The 11,514-nt window shown below is 58.2% G+C and overlaps 1 protein-coding gene across 4 annotated transcripts; it reads left to right on the top strand.

Annotated features, from left to right (window-relative positions):
• Nucleotides 1-3,956: 3,956 nt before the first annotated feature.
• Nucleotides 3,957-9,609, top strand: FGF8 (fibroblast growth factor 8). Of its 4 annotated transcripts, none has more exons than XM_044236653.1 (6): nucleotides 3,957-3,988; nucleotides 4,093-4,129; nucleotides 4,666-4,761; nucleotides 5,025-5,172; nucleotides 8,336-8,442; nucleotides 9,319-9,609. In XM_044236653.1, the coding sequence occupies exons 1-6, from the start codon at nucleotides 3,957-3,959 to the stop codon at nucleotides 9,607-9,609; spliced, it is 711 nt and encodes a 236-aa protein (XP_044092588.1). The 4 variants fall into 4 exon arrangements, with proteins under 4 accessions (XP_044092588.1, XP_044092587.1, XP_044092590.1 ...); XM_044236652.1 differs by having other exon boundaries at nucleotides 4,992-5,172; XM_044236655.1 differs by lacking the exon at nucleotides 4,666-4,761.
• Nucleotides 9,610-11,514: the final 1,905 nt, after the last annotated feature.

Below are 11,514 nucleotides of genomic sequence, written 5' to 3'. Positions count from 1 at the left end.
GCAGAAAGCAAGGACTAAGTTACTGAGGCTGACTGCATTCGATCTTTGATTGATTGACCGTTGATTCATTCATTCGCTAGAAGAGCTCTTATAAGAGCCCTTCTCTTCTTCCTCTCACCTATAACCTCCAGAGTCCTCGGCACGTGCTTGGTTGGGGCGCGAAAGACTGGCTGAATGCAGCAAAAAGTCAACTTTGGGGGAAGCCTTCCCAACCCAGCCGTCTAGCCCCTGTGCGTGGCCCAGCTCGGCTATTTACCGCTGCGAAGCGATTGAGCGCTCCCTGTAAGCCCTGTTTCCTGGGTGGTTCTCCCCGGGACCCAGGCAGGCGCCAAGCGCCCTCCTGCCCGCAGTGGGGGCCCAATCCACATTTTCCGCTTCTTCCAGGGCTTTCCCGGCCCGAAAGGGCGCCGGGCAGACAGAGCGGGGAATTGCTTTTTCTCCCTCTCCGCCCCGCCTCTCCTCGTTGCTCCTTCTGTCGGCTCAGCGCACAGTAGGAGCGCTGCCGATTCACTTTGGCCCCGAGCACTGAGGGATGACGGCGCACGCCGAGGTTTGCAGAGCGCTGGAGGATGAGCAGGCCTGTATTTGCGGGGTGAGGGGAAACGGCTCCCAAGCAGAGGCCCGAAGTGCTTAACGTCGTCTTGGCGATTTGCATTTGAACAGTCGGTGGAGAGTCTGCGGCGCTTTGAACGCCGGGCGCAGGAGGCGCTCAGTGGAGGAGCGGCAGACCCGGCGGCCCCGCGCAGGCTTGTGTGGATTTGAGAGGCCCGGGGTGAGGGATGCGTTTGGAAAAAGGCTGAAGGTGTGTGTTTGGGTCCCGGCGAGGGCGTGTTTGCAGAGAGGGGCTGTTTGTGTTGGCGAGGAGCGTGTGTTTGTGTTTTCAGGAGGCAGGCGAGAGAGAAAGAGAGAGAGAGATTTTGTGTGTGTGTGTGTGTGTGTGTGTGTGTGTGTGTGTGTGTGTGTGTGTGTTTGTGTTTGCGGAGTGTGGGGGCGGCCAGGAAAGGTGGCCGGGCTGTCACTCAGCGATCAGGTTGACAGGCGCTCGCTCATCAGGGCCGGGGAGCTCTGATTGCAGATTCGAGGAAACAAAATAGCAATTGTAATTACGGGGCTTTGATAAGATAAAGGAAGAAGCGAGCTGGCCGGGAAGCGAGCAAGGGAGGGAGGGAGAGAGTGGCCTGCTGGGGCCCCGACGGCATATTTGCATCTGTCACTCAGGGGGCAGGCCGAGCAGGACCCAGCGCCCTTTGTGAGGGTATCCCCATCTCCTCCCCCACTCCAAACCCCAACCCCAAAACATAGCCTTCTGGGGAGATGAGAACAATCTCCCATACTGGTGAGGGTTCATTTTGGGGGAAGTTCTCCAAATGTAAAGGAATTCTGCCCTATAGAAAGGCCCCTTGATAGAAATTAAAGTGTAGTACTAAAACCTTGACCTCTCGCTTTTAGGTCCCAGGATGCCCATCTCTTCTGGTGAAGGGCACAGAGTGGATTAAGACCATTGAAGTTCAGCGTGGGGATTTCAGAACCTTCTTGGAGCTCCAGAACCAGGGCTGGACTTTTTGAGTCAGATACTCTCTGGCCTCCATCCCCATTCCAGGGAAGGGCTGGCGCCCAGAGTGACTCTAGTTGTGGCTCCAAGACTATGCACACTAAGACTGCCCTGACACCAGCCTGGGTCCAGCCCAATGCTGTTCTCATCAGACAGTTTCCAGAGGCCTGAGTCCCTGGTGGGGAGAAGGCCCTTCCCACCCTCTGCTCTCCGTCTCTCCACTCACTCATTCACTCATGCATGCAAACATTTTCAGGGGCCTACTATGTGCAGACATGTGTTTAAGATGGTGAGCATTCTGCCTGTTGGAAGCAGTACAGTGAAGAGGGTAGAGACCCAGGGAGTGGACTGCAGCCCTCTAAGACAGAGGACGGTAAGAAAAAAGGCTGGTTTGGGCTGTGGGCACTGGAGCCCACCTCACCTGTCTCCCTTCTAATGGGCTCACCACTTAGTGGGGTTGAAAGGAGACAGTGCAAATTCAGCCTTTAGCAAATATAAGTGCTAAATAAATAGTAGTGCTTATAATTATTATCTGAAGGCATGTCTTCCTGGAAAAGCCACTCATGGGCTGAGGTCTAAATGCTCAGCCAGTTTCTTCATGATTCATTCATCAAGTGCCAACTGCAGAACAACCCAGCCCAGCTTGGTGCCATGAGCTACAACTTCTGATCTAAAAGACATGGTCCTTGCCTGGAGATCTGTGTGTGCAAGAGCCAGAAGAGTGAACAGACTCCTGGAGGGAGGAACAGGTAGGCTCAGGGAGTCTCCTTCTTTGAGGAGGGATGAGGTCTTGAGACAAGTCCTCTGACCCTGTTTTCCCATCTATGCACCGCTCAGTGTTAGTTTTATGGCTGGGAGTGGGGAAAGGTGGGGCATGGGGACAAGTGGGGCACAGAGAAAGGGGAGGTAATAGAACTTGATTGTACTGTTGGACAAGGACCTGCCTACTGCCCCTGGCCTAATGGCTTCCCAGGACCACCCCAACCCCTCCAGTCCAACCCTCAAGGACATGGGGTGCCAGTGGGACAGGGGAGGTCATGGGCAGAGGAAGCAGCTGGGTAGGGCATCAGGAGCTCTACCTGCTCCTCATGAAGGGTCAACCACCCAAGCCCCTCCCAAAGAAGCACCATGGCTCAGGGTTTCCAGAAGCCCTTGGGGGAATGCACGGAGGGTCTGGGAGAGGCTTAGACACTACTTCCTTGGCGACCTCCCCGTGCTTGACACAAAGCACCAGTGCACATCTAGTCCAGTAGGTGTGTAAATGCCTCAGGGCACAAATAATGAGACTCTGAGAGGGAAAGGCTAGGCGGCCTGCAACTAAGACTCTACTCCAGGAGAAGCCGCTGACAGTAGTTCTTTTTGCCCCCTCGGCCTGCTGCTTTGGGAGGGCGGCAGCGACTCTGGGTCCTACCAGGGACCTCCAGACTCTCCGACATAGGTGGCTCATGGTTCCTCTCAAGCTTCAGGTCAGTATCTGTGGGACGCAGGCAGCGGTGACGGTGATAATGGGGGAGGGGACATTTCTCGCTCTCTGGGTCTTCTGGGAGACCGGGTGAGACAGGAGACGCCCGCAGGAAGGGTTACTCTTCAGAAAGGTGGGGGTGGGAGTCGGGTCCCCTTCGCAGACGCACGCACCGCTGAGCGCACAGCCATTCACTCCCGCGTCGGCGGCCACTTCCAGGGGACACGCGGGGCCGAAGCACACAGTAGGCGGCTCAGAGACACGCCGCCTCGCCTGAGGCAAAAGCGGACCCCGCCCCACGGTTGAGACCTGGCACCTTTGGACCCCGGCGCACTCGCGGTCCAGGAAGACCAAGCCCGAAGCGCCCCCCCATCCCCGCGGGTCCAGACCCCTAGAGCGCGCGAGGGGGTCATCCCGGGGATGGGGGAGGCGCCCCCACCGGCCGCCCCCCGCCCCTCCCGCGGTCCTGAGACCCCTCCCCTAGCCCAGACCCCCAATCCCAGACCCGCCGGCCGCCCCGCCCCGGCCCGCCCCGCCCCCGCCCCGGGCTGCGTCCGGGCCCCAGCTCCCAGCCGGGGGCTGCGGGCTCCGGCCGCCCGCCCCGCGCTCCCCCCCTCGCTCCCGGTGCGGCGCCCCCCGCCCCCACCCCTCCCCCTCCCTTCCCACCTACCCACCCACCCTGCCGGCCCGTTACCCTCCCGCCTGCTCCGGCTCCTGAGCAGCCAGCGGCCACCGGCTCCGGCAGCGGCGCAGAGCCACTCAGCACGGCGCGGCGCGGCGAGCTCGACATTCCACGGGACCCGCGGAGCCGCGTCCGGACCGCCGCCCGCCTCCCGTGCTCCAGCCTTCCTCGGCCGCCGCCGCCCTCGGCTAGTCCCTCGCGGCCGCCCGCGGGCCGGCGTGATCCCGCCGGGGTTCTTGGTGCTCCCCGGGCCGCGCGCCATGGGCAGCCCCCGCTCGGCGCTGAGCTGCCTGTGAGTACGGCCGCCGCCCCCCGCGTCCCCGCCGGCCCCGCGCCGCCGCGCCCTCTCGGCTCACCCCGCGCCCTCTCTCTCCCGCCCGCTTTTGTCTCCCACAGGCTGTTGCACTTGCTGGTTCTCTGCCTCCAAGCCCAGGTAAGGCGCATTGCGCGGCGGCGGGGCCCGGGCGGGTCGGCGGGGGCCGCGAGTTGGCAAGGTCGGGCAGGGGCCCAAGGACCGACCCTGCGGCCAGCGCGGCAGGGCTGGGAGGAACCTTAGAAATCTAGCCCCGAACCTGCTCTAGGAGGGAACCGGGGAACAGAGAGGGAGCGCCCTGCCTAAGGTAACACAGCTAGTGTGCGGCGAGGCTCGAACCCAAGGTTTCGGGCTCCAGCGCTGTCTCTCACACCTCCTAGCCAGGTGAGGGTGGATGGGGAACTCTACGGGCAGCCACACCTGGCTGCCGAGGAAGGCGGGGGAGCTGGGGCCAGGGAGCGTTCGTTGTCACAAGTCCCGGGGACGGCCGAAGGGACTCTCTCCGTGGCTCTCTGGGAGACTTGTGGCGGGTCTGGCCGAAAGATCAGGTGCCTAGGCTCTCTGCGCTTTCAACATTTGCTCTGTAAATTTGTCTTTATAAATGTCAGCGGTTGGGTAGCGCTGCCTCCCTACTTAGAAGCGCCCTGCTTTTCTAGGAAGGCGTAGGGAGGGGGCGAGGGGCGGCGGCTCTGGGCAGAGAACTTGCTTCCCTGATCGGAGCTGGCCGGGAGTCCCAGGGTGTTTCCCAACAGGTAGGTCCATCCAGATCGGTCCAAGCTCATCCTTGCTAGGCTGGGTCTGCTCCACTTTCCTGGGTTGGGTGCTGGGGCCTGAGCTGGCTTGTTGTGGGGGGACCCCCCCCTTCAAGCCCTTGTAGGCTGCTTGGGGCAGTGGAGGCATGTGCAGGGTGATGGGGGCCACTTGGGCCCCTGGGCAGAGTAGCATTATAATGGCGTGTTGTGTATTTTTCAATTTCCTAAAGGTAACTGTTCAGTCCTCACCTAATTTTACACAGCATGTGAGGGAGCAGAGCCTGGTGACGGATCAGCTCAGCCGCCGCCTCATCCGGACCTACCAGCTCTACAGCCGCACCAGCGGGAAGCACGTGCAGGTCCTGGCCAACAAGCGCATCAACGCCATGGCAGAAGACGGGGACCCCTTCGGTAAGGCAAGCTGCACGGGACAGGGTGAAGGTAGCTTGTAGAATACCCCCTCCTTCCCCCTGGCTGGCCTGCTGTGACAGGACCTGCCAGCCCCATCCGTGCTGGCCAGAGGCCTCTCTGGGCTCCCCAGCTCAGAAGGGAAGGAGTTAAGGCAAAAAAGCATCTTTGGGGTCAGCTGGAGAAAAGAGGGTTAGGGAAGGGACCTTGGGGAGTACTTGGCCCACAGGTGCCCCTTCTCTACCCAGCAGATGAATGAAGCCAGGCATCTCCTTTTCTACCTCCCCCATTCACACACCCCTCCCCAGCTGCAGGTGGAGACAGAGGGTTCTGCGGGAGGGGCCCCAGGTTTAAGGGAAGTTCTTGAAAGAGGATATGTCGCCAGGGTCCACAAAAGGAGAGTTGGGAAAGAGACGGGAGAAAAATCCCCCCAGCCCTTCCAGCTTGGACAGGGGGTGCCATGAACCTTTACATATTTTGACCAGAAGGGCCAACTGTACATAGGCACTAGGCTTGGGAAGGGGCCCTCTCTCCACCCCACTGACCTGGGAACCCAGGTAGTGGTCAGAGCCAGGCTTCTGACTCCCCGTGGGGCGGTGAGTCCGGGTAGCTACTGCGGGGCAGAGAGGCTGAGGACTGATTGATTTCTAAAACATTCAATATTCCTGCCTTGAAACAAGGCCAATTTCCAGAGTCCTGGATGTACCAAGAGAAAAGCAAGCCCTCTGGGCGGCTGGTGTTGTTTTTAGAGAGCGATTATTGTGAGTTTAAAAACCTTTAAATAATGACCAAGTTAAACAAGCATGAAAGGAGAGGGGAAGACTCTATTAAAATGTAATAAAAAGGTGAGGCATTTTAAGAGCTAAGAAGAAAAATGAAGAATGATATAAAACAGAAAAAGAACGAGCCTTTTTTCAGATGTGGAGTTTGAAAGGAGTTGCAAGTCTGTAAATGTTAAAAAAGAGGTTCAAGATTGTTCTCTATGAATCTCTGGAGAGACCCCCGCGTCTGGCAGAGCGATTAAAACTCTTCTTACTTTCACCTTTTTTAACATTTCCTGAATACTTTCTCCTCTTCTCGAGCCAGTTTGGGGGATCGAGTATGTCTCACTGCATTTTTTCTGCATCGACGTAGCTGACTTCCCTTCAAAGCTGGAGAAGGAGACATAATTTTCCCGGGATAAATCTGTCACTGGGGTGGAAGAATAGGTTTGAAAATGTTAAGCTTTCCAAAAGGCTGGTCGGGAAAGCCGCCGCAGTAAACTGCGGCCCCAGCTCCCCAGCTCCATCCAGGAAGGGGAGTGGGGGCTCTCCGTGGTGGGGGTGGGGGGTGGCCTGCCCGGTGGCCGAGCTCCCCCGCTGGGCTGGCAGGGCCAGCCTGCCGTCCCTTTGTCCCTCCAAACTGGCTGCTTGCTGCCCTTCTCAGCTTCCAAGAAAAGGGAACGAATGCTTAGCTCCTCCTGGGTTTGCTCCACTGGAGCAAATGGTCCAGCATCCTTGGGTTCTGGGGAGGGAAGAAGAGGCTACGCTGGTAATGGAGAAGCTCATCTTCAGACCTCAGAAGTCTGATGCCTACTTCTGTCCTTACAAGTGTAGGAAGCCTTCCAGGGTCGCTGATGCCTGCCTGCCAGGCAGGAGTGGGAGCCGGAGGGCCTGAGAGCAGAGACTTAGGGTGTGCAGCCGGGACAAGATGAGTCTGGGGGAGAAGACAGAGAGGTCCCAGTTGCTTCCTTATGGGTCCCAGGAAGGAATAGAGGGATTGTGCCATCCTTGTCTGCCCCATTTGGCCAGAATCCTCCGAGTGGGATCCTCAGGCCCCTTCTCCAGCCAGCGTCCCTTCGGGCCTCTGGAAGGCAGAGCAGGAGAGGGATGAGCAGCGTGGCCGTGTCCAAGAGGAGGTGGGTGGGAGGGGAGGTGACAGCTGCATTTCCCTGGCTGACTTGAAGCCAGACTGGAGAGTTGGCCATTGGGTCCCTGCTCTGTCCTATGTGAAGAGGTGGGGGTAGTATCAGGCTGGGCAACAAGGGCTGCCTTGCTGACCTTGGTGCCCATCCTCCCCCTTTAGTTTTAGCGATAAAGAAGGTGCTGCCTTGTTAGTGCAGGCTGGGAGACAGCTCTGGGAATCCCAGAACTGCTTTCTCAAGGAGGGAAAAGCAGAGAGGACAGAAGACTCAGCCCCTCCTGGCCTATCCCCAACAGCTAAGTCAGCCCTCATTCCCTGCTTGAGGACAGCCACAAAGGGGAGGAATTACACAGGGACTAGACAGGGACCAGGACTTCTGTGGCAAGTTGGCTGTCTAGGGGGAGGGCACCAGGGAAGAAGGCACAGAATTCAGCTCCCTGTCTCAATGGCTTTCCAGACTGAGAGGCAAGCATGCCTGATTTTTTCCCTTCCTCACCCACAGCAAGTGTTTGGTCACTGTGATGGGGGTTGAAAGAGAAAAGACTATTTGAGCCACTGATTTCTGGACACTGGGGCTGGGGACAGTGGTGAGTGGGAAGCGTGGAGAAGAGCAGAAGCCTCCCAGCTGGGGTCTGAGATTCTGGGAAAGTAGCAGGCTGTGTGTGGACGGAGAGTGGTCAGCCTCCCTGTCATCCCAGCAGAACAGGGTGGTGGTTGGGGTGGGGGGTTGGCCAAGGACATGAGCTAGAACCTGAGGAGCCAGAAACAGGAGATAGTGCTTTTATGTTTTGCTGCTGCACCCCGGAAGTTTGTGGTGATCTCTGAGGCATGTGCATGTACTACTTTGAGTTTGAAGGATTCCCAGAGATCTTCTGATGAGAGTAGAACTCTAGTCATGAAGCCTTGACGTGAAAAGTCAGTACTATCTGGTTTTAAAAGAGGGTGTGTTCAGTTTGATGGCTTTAAGATTCCTCCACAGGAGCAGCAGAGCAGGCAGAGGGAGAGCCCAGTCTGTGCTTCTTGCTCTTGTCCATCCCCCTGTGTACATCCGTGAGGGGCCTGAGGCCCAGGAAGGAGAGTCGATCTTTCCCAATGTCGCTTAGCATGGTGGTAGCTGGGCTGGGGCTGGAGCCTATCTCTTGGGTACCTGCTTTTGGAGCAGTTGCTACTGGGATGTGACAGGTCTGAGGGTCAGCTGGGGTGACAGTGTGGTACAGTGGGGTCAGGACGCTTCCAATAACCATCCTGCCATCTTCCCTGACAGCAAAGCTCATTGTGGAGACAGATACCTTTGGGAGCCGGGTTCGAGTCCGAGGAGCTGAGACCGGTCTTTACATCTGCATGAATAAAAAGGGGAAGCTCATTGCCAAGGTGAGGCCCCAGAAGAAGCGGAGGGTCCCTGGGTCCCTGGGTCCTAGGGAGGGGGCTGGGCAGGCATAGCTCCTCTAAGGTCCCAAGGAGGTGGGCAGAGAGACCCAGGGCCACCTTGGGGTTACCTAGTGGTTGGGTGGAGGGTGGGGGAGGTGAGAGAGAAGGAAACTGCTTGAGAGATGAAAAGCTATAAAGGCAAAGGAGGAAGAAGGAAGGCTAGGGAAGGGGCTGGTGGGGGGGTTGGTAAATTCCATATATCTTTTTAACAAATCGCCAAATTGCTTTGCTATTATGTCCAATTACATGGTACCAGCATTTGGAATGTTCAGTAAGCCGCAGGCCCAGCCCCTCGGCCGAGCTCTGAAATGGCCCCATTAGTCACGGCTCTTCTCCGGCCTCAAGCTCCCCGCTTCCTGGGCTTCTGGGGCTCGGGGCTCCGCGTCTCCCCGCAGGCTTCCCCTCCCCCATGGAGTGGCTGCCCTGAGGCCCCAGGGGTCTTGAGGGGCCCAGGGGGATGGTGCAGCTGGGGAAACGGGTGCGAGCCGCTCGGCCAGACTGGTGGGCAGGAGGCCAGGGCAGGCAGGGTCTGGGCCCCCTCTCTGGCCCTCTGTGTTGGGGCCCAGCCCCTCCGGAGACAGCCATGTGTCACTGCTGCCCGGGAGGACAGGAAGTTGCCGGGTGGGCTGCGGCTTGTGAGGGATTAGAGAGCGGGTGCCCAGGCGGGGGTGGGGCTGTCACTCGTGCCCACCCTGCCATCTGCTAGGGTGCCCGCCTGCTGTCTGGGGCCGCCTGCCCTCTGCCTCTGCTGGGGTGGGGGCGGGGGGCGTCTCCGGCCAGAGCCCGGTAACGCCGCGCGTCTGGCCCCACTACCTGCAGAGCAACGGCAAGGGCAAGGACTGCGTGTTCACCGAGATCGTGCTGGAGAACAACTACACGGCCCTGCAGAACGCCAAGTACGAAGGCTGGTACATGGCCTTCACCCGCAAGGGCCGGCCCCGCAAGGGCTCCAAGACGCGGCAGCACCAGCGCGAGGTGCACTTCATGAAGCGGCTGCCCCGCGGCCACCACACCACGGAGCAGAGTCTGCGCTTCGAGTTCCTCAACTACCCGCCCTTCACGCGCAGCCTGCGCGGCAGCCAGAGGACTTGGGCCCCCGAGCCCCGGTAGGCGCCGCCGGCCCTCCCCGCCGCGCCGCCGAGCCGCTCGCCGCGGGGGCGTACGGAGAAACTCCGGGAGCCGAGGTCTGCGCTGCTGAAGGCTGGGGAGGAGCTGGGGGAGCCCCGGGTTCTAGCTGTCCATAATTGTTTGCTGTTGGGGTTTTTTTTTTTTTTTTTTTTTGGTCGTTGTTTTGTTTTGTCTTGTTTTTTAAACAAAAGAGAGGCTCTATTTTTGTATTCCACTTGGCGGTGGTGTCTGTCTTCTTCGCTTTTGGGAAGGCTGGGAGTGGCCTAGACTGGGATTCCGGCGGGGGTTCCTTCTGGGTGGGAGGGGGGCTTTTCCAGGCAGAGGTACTCCTGAGACCTCCGGGCCTGCAGGGTAAACTGGCCCGGCTTACCCGCGCCCCCAGGTGGGGGCAGGGGGGAAAGAGTGGGGAGTGGGGACGTAGAGCAGGTTTTTTAAGGGTGGGTGTCAGTTGGGGGGTGGATGTGTATTATTATTAAATGACTGAAGTATTTATTTATTTATTTATTTATTTTAAAGGTTTTTAAAATTTATTTGACAGAAAGGGATCACAAGTAGGCAAAGAGGCAGGCAGAGAGAGAGAGGAGGAAGCAGGTTCCCTGCTGAGCAGAGAGCCTGATGTGGGACTCGATCCCAGGACCCTGGGATCATGACCTGAGCTGAAGGCAGAGACTTTAACCCACTGAGCCACCCAGGCACCCCTGAAATTTATTTATTTAACTTGAGTATTAAAAATGTGTGTTGGAGAGCAAAGCCTGTGGGGATCAGGCCCCTCCTCCTTCCCCAGCTGCCCTGGGGCTGTCCTGACCAGAACAGGCTCTGACCCCAGCTCTGCCCAGAGCCTCCCTCCAGCCTGACTTAGGACCTGTGCCTGTCGTTAGGGGCTCTCCTGATAGGACAGAAGCAGGGAAAGGGGCAAGAAGAGGCTCTTAGCTGGTCCTGGGAGCTCTCAGACAAGGACCTTATAGCTCCTAACGAGAGTCATTGCCAACACTAACCCCCAGCCACCTCTGGGGCAGAAAAGAGGGTTCTGCTAGGACCAGAGCTCCATTCATGGATTCAATGAATCTTTATTTTTATTTTTTAAAATATTTTACTTATTTATTTGTCAGAGACAGCACAAGCAGGGGGAGTGGCAGAGCAGGCAGAGGGAGAAGCAGACTCCCTGCTGAGCCAGACGCTTAACGGGCTCAGCGCCCAGGTGTCTTCAATGAATCTTTAAAAAGTCCCTCTCCACGTGTCTACATCTTCGTGGGAGACAGGCTGGAGATGCCAGAGCTGGTTCTTTCTGAGTATCAGGCTCCAGTGAATGAAAGAAAAGAGGATCTGCCAGGGTCCAAGGTGGGGTTATGCCGGAGGGGAGACCGCCAAGCCCGGTGTTGACAACTGTGGCATGGAGCAGGGCTGACATTTTTTTTTTTTTTTAAGATTTTATCTATTTATTTGACAGACAGAGATCACAAGTAGGCAGAGAGAGAGGAAGGCAGAGAGAGAGAGGAGGAAGCAGGCTCCCTGAGAAGCAGAGAGCCCGATGCGGGGCTCGATCCCCAGACTCCGGGATCATGACCTGAACTGAAGGCAGAGGCTTTAACCCACTGAGCCACCCAGGCGCCCCAGGGCTGACTTTTTTGAGGATCTGATTAAACAGCTGTGAGCAGAAGGTGCTGAGCTCAGGTGCTGTGCAAGGGCCCTGGGGCCATGACCCTGGGAGAGGCTGCCGGCCCTGGAGAGATGCGGCCCAGAGGAAGAGACCAGGAGGAAAGTTCACAGGTAGAGAGCAGGACACAGACTCTGGCCCAGAGGAGAAGCAGCAGCTCATGGGTCAGAAGGACCAACCCCAGACGGCCCTGCTGTGGAGGAAGGAAGTCCAGGCCACGCTATGGCAATGAC

Source organism: Neovison vison, chromosome 2 (assembly GCF_020171115.1).
Source record: "Neovison vison isolate M4711 chromosome 2, ASM_NN_V1, whole genome shotgun sequence".
Taxonomy (NCBI): Eukaryota; Metazoa; Chordata; class Mammalia; order Carnivora; family Mustelidae; genus Neogale; species Neogale vison.
This window is presented reverse-complemented; position numbering and strand designations above follow the sequence as displayed.